The sequence below is a fragment of the Euprymna scolopes genome, chromosome 2 (assembly GCF_053919585.1).
Source record: "Euprymna scolopes isolate OS-2025 chromosome 2, ASM5391958v1, whole genome shotgun sequence".
Taxonomy (NCBI): Eukaryota; Metazoa; Mollusca; class Cephalopoda; order Sepiida; family Sepiolidae; genus Euprymna; species Euprymna scolopes.
This window is the reverse complement of record NC_136483.1, coordinates 32945170-32952425: the sequence shown is the minus strand read 5'-3', so window position 1 is coordinate 32952425 and position 7256 is coordinate 32945170. Positions and strand designations below refer to the sequence as shown.

At 32.8% G+C, this 7256-nt stretch overlaps 1 protein-coding gene across 1 annotated transcript; it reads left to right on the top strand.

Annotated features, from left to right (window-relative positions):
* Window positions 1–2668: 2668 nt before the first annotated feature.
* LOC145290626 (phospholipase A and acyltransferase 1-like) lies at window positions 2669–6506 on the top strand. Its single transcript, XM_080136499.1, has one exon. The coding sequence runs from the start codon at window positions 4288–4290 to the stop codon at window positions 4723–4725; it is 438 nt and encodes a 145-aa protein (XP_079992625.1). The 5' UTR covers window positions 2669–4287; the 3' UTR covers window positions 4726–6506.
* The last annotated feature ends 750 nt before the right edge of the window (window positions 6507–7256 follow it).

Genomic DNA, 7256 nt, shown 5'->3' with positions numbered 1-7256 from the left:
TGCGAGACGAAAATCGTGTTTACATAATTGGCGCTTTAAAATAACGTTCCAATGTAGTAGACATTCCGAATGTAAAAACATACACGTATTTAATAAATCTAGCAAAACTCAACTAATGGTCAGATTTTCGTGAAATTTTCGATATTTATTACATATAAAATGCAGTTTCCATAAAATATTTGAGGGGAAATATTTTTTAGTGCGTGTCCCCCCCCCTATTTATTTTTTCGAAATTCGAACAAAATATATTTAAATCTATCGAAATTTCTATTTATTATGAAACATAAGAGTTCAAATAAGTAAAAAATATTTATTTTTTAAAAATTTAAATACACATATTGAACAAAAATTTACCTTGAAGTTTAGGGACTGCCAAACGATTGTGAAAAATGGACCGCATGTTTCCGTGACGTCAGATTTGTTTAAACTATACGAACTATGGAAAAGCAGAAGCGACTTAATGATTTTTTAAAACCTTTGCTTATCTTCTTCAAACTGCAATTAATAATTAATCTTTGTTATAATTTTGTTAGGTTTTAAGATTTACACAGTTTAACGATTAATAATATTATAAACATTTGTATATTAAATATGAAATACGGTTTTACTGAATGTTCATTTGGTTACCTACGGGGTTCCATATTTTATTCGGTAAAAAGAGACAAACAAAATATGAGGGGGGGGGGGCTACAAAATGCTTAATATTTGTGCAATAATATTTTCAAATTGGTTTTAATCTGGCGATAAAATAGCTGACAAGAGTCATGTTTATATTAAAACTTAATATTTAAAAAATATTCAAACACAATTAATTAAAAATCAATGTTGTAACAGAACATTTTGAAATAACGGAATTTTAATCGTTTTAATCTTTTAAAAATTAATTAATGTTTGCGAAGTTTCTTTTTCTTGGCAATTCAACTGATTATAGTATATATTAATTCGAAAAAACGCTATTATGTAAATCTTAAAACCTAACAAAATTATAACAAAGATTAATTATTAATTGCAGTTTGAAGAAGATAAACAAAGGTTTTAAAAAATCATTAAGTCGCTTCTGCTTTTCCATAGTTCTTATAGTTAACACAAATCTGACGTCACGGAAACATGCGGTCCATTTTTCACAATCGTTTGGCAGACCCTACCGTAAACACTAAATGTAATTTTAAAATTCTATAAAAAATAGCACAATTCGTATTCTGCAGGAATACTACACACACACACACACACACACACACACACACACACACACACACACACACACACACACAATATAAAGCTGAACGTGTGTGTGTGTCTGGTCACAAATAGGCTCCTATATGGTTGACTATTTTAAAAAACTTATTACATATAATAATAGAAGATGTACCGAGACACAGGAATGGGTATGTTTGATCTGGCAGAACGGTGGTTCATTAAAATTGTGGGGTCTGCGTTCGCACCTGGTCCACAAAGTATGGAAATAAAAAATTTAAAAATTAAAAAAAAAAACGTTTACAAGTGTTTTTGATATAGATGTACATAATAATACTTTGATAAGTATGTTTTAACTGAAATGGGGATGGTATAATAAAATTGTTGTGTCTGCGTTCGTGCCTGGCCTCCATAGAATGGAAATAGGCACAAACTTTAATAAAGACTTTTCATATCTATCTGCGTACGTATACTTTGATAATTATGTTTCAGTTTGAAGAAATATGGTATAATAAAATTATGGGGTGTTCATTTGTGCCTGACCTCCATAGAATGGAAATATGTCACAAAGTTTAACAAGGTTTTTAATATAGATCCACAAAATATTGTGATAAGTGTTTACTGTTTCAGTTTGAACAGGTATGGTATAATAAATTATGGGGTTTATCTATTTTATTTTTACTTTCATCATATTTTGCTTTGGTTTTGATACCCCAAATTCGAAGCTATCTCTTTACAACCATCCTTTTCATAACCTATCATACTTTAATAAATCAGAGTCCATTTTTTGTAGGCTTTTTTTTTGAACCCAGTCAATGACGGGTACTTTTGCTAGTAAAATATAAAGCTGAACGTATGTGTGTGTGTGTCTGGTCACAAATAGGCTCCTATATGGTTGACTATTATAGAAAACTGATCACATATAATGATAAAAGATGTATCGAGACACAGGAATTGATATGTTTGATCTGGCATAATGATGATTCATTAAAATTGTGGTGTCTATGCACGCGCCTGGTCCACAAAGTATGGAAATAAAAAAATTTTAAAATTGAAAAAAAAAAAAACGTTTACAAGATTTTTTGATATAGATGTACATAATAATACTTTGATAAGTATGTTTTAACTTAAATAGGGATGGTATAATAAAATTGTTGTGCCTGCGTTCGCGCCTGGAATCCATAGAATGGAAATAGGCACAAACTTTTCATATCTATCTGCGTAAGTATACTTTGATAATTATGTTTCAGTTTGAAGAAATATGGTATAATAAAATTATGGGGTGTTCGTTTGCGCCTGACCTCCATAGAATGACGGGTACTTTAGCTAGTATATATATATATATATATATATATATATATATATATATATATATATATATATATATATATATATATATATATATATATATATATAACCCTGATAATATGGTTTTTAAAGCTGGAGTATGGAGTAGACATTGGTTCGTTTATTCCCGGGCAGCGCCGGAGATACATGCTAGAGTAAATAACAGAGTGATGGAAATATTGACCCAAGGAAGAAAAAAAAAAGAAAAAAAGCCGAACGAAGTTAGGCGACCACGTGTTCCGTGGAAATGAGTCAGTGCGAAAATGGGAGACAATACTGGCGAGTAGTTCTAGTAGGAGGAGCAGTTAGATTGATAGAGAGAATAGAGCAGACGTAGTTAAGAATAGAGAGGCTGAGATATTTTTATCCGATTAAGGCGTTGTTACAAAGAAAGAACAATCGCTCTTTTATTTATATTAAGTTTTCTATGATTGAGAAGAGGTTGGTCGGGGGAAAAGGAAAAGATACGGACTGTTAATTTTTGTAGAATTGGTGTTGGTGGTGTTTGTGTGTTGGTGTGGTCACTAGTCGTGTGTTGGCATCTTAAAAAAAAAAAAAAAAAGAGTAGAAAAAGACTCGCTCCGAACTGCCGAGAAAAAAAACACGAAAAAACAAAAACATAAACAGCAACAAAAACAAAAAAACAAAACAAAAACAAAAAAAAAGCTCGTTTTACTTTCAGCTTGCGTGTCTAGCTACACCGAAGAGAAGAGCTGTCTGTGTCACTACGAAACTGACCGTTTGTGGATGACTACAAGATAACAAGGACTATCTACAAAACTCTATCCCCTTTTTTCTGGATTTAAATACATTGCTGGGCGATAAAGATAACGGGGGTTTCCCCGAATCTTTTGAAATAAATATTTAACCCTTATCCTCGAGAGGCTCTTGGCTTTTATAAGTGTCGACCCCCCCCCCGAAAAGAAGAATTTTATTATTTGTATCTTTTCCGAATCTTGAATCATCATCACAAACGCTTTTTTTCTTTTTCTTTTTTACTAAACATTCAGACTTAGATGCTTTCTCGAAGACTGCTTAGTGCTTCTTCCCTTACCTCTCATATTTTTTTAGCTAATTGATCTGAAAGTCCAGGAGAATATAGTGATTTTATTCATTTTCTGCACCCTTTCACCATACTTCTAGACATCAGTTGTTAAATATTTAAAGAAGAAAAAATAGACAAAGAATGTGTTGGTTCTAAAAAAAAAAAAAAAAAAAAAAAAAAAATCAACCGCAGCTGTTTAGCTTTTCATATCTCTTGCTCAACTTGCTATTTTTCCGGACATTCTGAATCTTTTATTTTTATTTTATTTTTTTTTTTTGAAAAGAACGCAAAACTCTTTCTTTATCGCAAGGAAAGAAAAGTACTAAAAGTGAAAATAAAAATAACCTTTTAACAACATTTAAAACAACGGCGTAACTACTTGTTGTATCTGTAAGTGAGAGATGGTATATTCTTAATGACTGAAAACAAGTATACAGAAACCTACAAGAAAAGCAGTAAGTAAAAGAAAACAGGTATTAACGCTGAAGAACGAAAAGAGAAAATAGCATCTTCTAAAACTTTATTTTTCTACCTTCACAAAAAATAATAAATAAATGAATAAAATAAAAATAATAATTAATAAAACATAAACAGACGACTTCAAAAGTATTTTGCTTTTCAAGCTAAGAAAAAAAATCTTAAAAAATCATCTGAGTTGCCGGAAAAGCCCCCCTACCTCCCTCCTCCGCTGTAAAAGAAAGATGAACTTTGTAACCTGTGCTTTCCTGCTAATTAGCCAACTGTTTGAACCCTACCCGATTGGAAGTATTCTCCGTTTTAATCGTGGTAGCTACGATCACTACGCCGTCTACGCGGGACTCGGTCGCGTTTACCATTACAGTGGAGAGGCCGACACGAAAACTCACGCCGATGCTGTCATCAGAGTCGAAAGGCTCGCCAAAGTTGCCGGCAACAGTCCGATCGTACTAGATAATCGACATGACGCCGAATCGGAGACATTTGGTATGTGTGAGATCATACGGAGGGCCGAATCTCGACTTGGGGAAGGAGACTATGATTTGTTATCCAACAATTGTGAACATTTTGCCAATTGGTGTCGATACGGGAAACACTTAAGCACACAGGCAGATTCAAAGATTTCGTCTGCTACCCGATACGTCCTAAGGACTGAAATTTGAGGAAAGAAAGAAAAACACGCTCAGAACGCATCCATTCATTCATTTATTCATCGCCAATTTTGCTATCATCCCAAAAGCTTGCTTTAAAATGCCGTCCATATTTACTTTTTAAGCCACATTTTGCAGTTTAGACAATATACGCTTTTATTTACATTGAAACGCAAGTGTGTAAAAAAAAAAAAAAAAAAAAAAAAAATGTGGCTTACATGAAACGATCACCTGGGGAGTCTCAATAATCGTTCAAATTAGGTGGATTTCTATCATTATTTTGTTTAATTTTCGGGTGAACCTGAACGAGAATCACCCCCTATAATTTTAATCAGTATTCTGCAGTTTTTTTTTGTTTTTTTTTTACGACCTAACCCAGCATAGTATAAATACCTCCAGCCTCCTATGTTAAGAACGACTTTCGAAATAAACATCCCAAACATCGAAAACTATACTAAATACTAAAACATACTATAATAAAACTTGGGGTGAGGGGTGATCTGCGTTCAGGTCCGCTAATAAACGCTTTAAAATAAGTTAAAACATTTAAAAAAAAAAAAACTTATCTGGGCAGGTAGAAGAGTAACTTATTTTACCTTTGGTAACATTTATGTGTTGTTTGACCACTTTTTCGTTTTGTTGCCTATACTGCAAAATACGCTTCGATTAATATTAATGGAATTCTAAAAAATACCGCTCGGCACTATTTCAAAACATCTTATTGCATAAAGCCATTATATTTAATGTTTTTTTTTGTACATTATCTCCCCCAATAAGATTTTACTTTCTTAAGCCGATTACGTATGTACACTCTGCAAAACTTGACAGAAAAAAAAAAAACAAATAAAATAATTGGTTTAGAATTTAGAGTGGGAGATCAGTTTCATATATAAATATAAAGTAAAATGATCTTCCCATTTCAGGGCCATTTCAGTTAACCTTTTTTTTTCTGGTGGTGGGAGACATTTTTAGGCAATTACGCGTGGTTTTATAATTGGGCCACTTGGACTTAGGGCTAGTGGTAAAAAATTAATAAACTACTTTAAAACGCTAGAATGGCCAAACATTTAGATTTACCGGGAGGGGGGGTGTCATAAAAACATCGTTTATTATTATTATTATTATTATTATTATTTCATCATCATCATCATCGTTTTACAGACCGTGAGAGGCCATTTTTCAAGATGACTGCATCTTGTGTACACAGTTACTAATACATTATGTCTGAATATTATATCGTAATTTTGGGAGATAGCTCTGTCTCGAAATGGATACATTATTTATACACACATTTTAGATGAAATCGATTATTAGTTTTTAATTATATTTTTAGTTCGGAAATAAACATAATTTACTTTAAAGTTCATTTCACTTGCCTCTCTATGGGTGAAAATGACTATATTAAATCAATAACAATCAGCACACAACCATATTGAAAAATGGCCTCTCATGGTTAGTGAAACAGTGGTAATAATGTGTTTTCATTAAATTATACTAAACAAATTTCCTGGTTGGTACGTTAGTGGGGGAGATACACCCCCGAATAAACTCACTTGGCGGGTAGGTGACAAGGCGGTCCTCCACGTAATGGTGTACCGGCGGTACGGTAACCTGCTGCAAGATGTCTTCCTGAACCCACATGTTTGCCGCATCTGAAGTGTGTGCGACACGAAGTTGCGCCTCGTAGATCACCTAAAACATGTAATAGCTGGGGTTGGTCAATCCTTATGAACAAAATGTTTACTCATATCCGAGTTCTGCCAAAGACGACTACATATATTTTTGTGGGGGGGGGGGGGAAGTATAGCGGTTAAGAGACCAGTCAAAATGCATTTTTTTTTTTGATAAATATAAAATTATAATTTCTTTTTTACAAGGTGGTCACCGTCACCACTTATCAAGGCCCGGAAGCCACTCAGTGATAAGGGTTATTGCGCGTACAGTACGTTAGTATTGAAGATTTGATAAAGTGTCTTACTTAAGGGGGCTGTTTATCAGGAATTTGTTTATGTTGGACTTGAAGACATCCAGGTTGTAGTCAGGTTGGAAACAAGCAAACGGAACAGAGTTCCACAGGCGTGCACTTCTAAGAAAGAAGCTTTGTTCATGGAATCTACGGTTTGGTTTTGGCACAAATAAAGAATGGGGAAAATTATAATTATAAATAATATTATAAATTATAATTATATATATTATTATATATTTATTATATAAATTATAATTATATATATTATTATATATATAATTTATAAATATAAAATTATGAAATAAAAATATACATTTTTTAAAAAACGTACCTGTTTATTTAAATACTAATTTTGAACCCATATAAGAGTCTTTATCATAAAATTGCAGACAATATTGATTCTATTTTCATGCGGCATGCTGTCACAGTCGTTTTGATAAGAACAAAAGGCTGAGAAACAGCATGCTGCATAAAAGAAAGCTACTAACGCCTGAAAGTTTCCTGTACCTCTATAAGGCCACCATTCGCCCATGTATGGAGTATTGTTGTCATATTTGGGCTGGTGCATCTGCTAATA

What these genes read in the sequence shown, in the direction of transcription:
- LOC145290626 (XM_080136499.1), top strand. Translation starts at nt 4,288, where the DNA reads ATGAACTTTGTAACCTGTGCTTTCCTGCTAATTAGCCAACTGTTTGAA.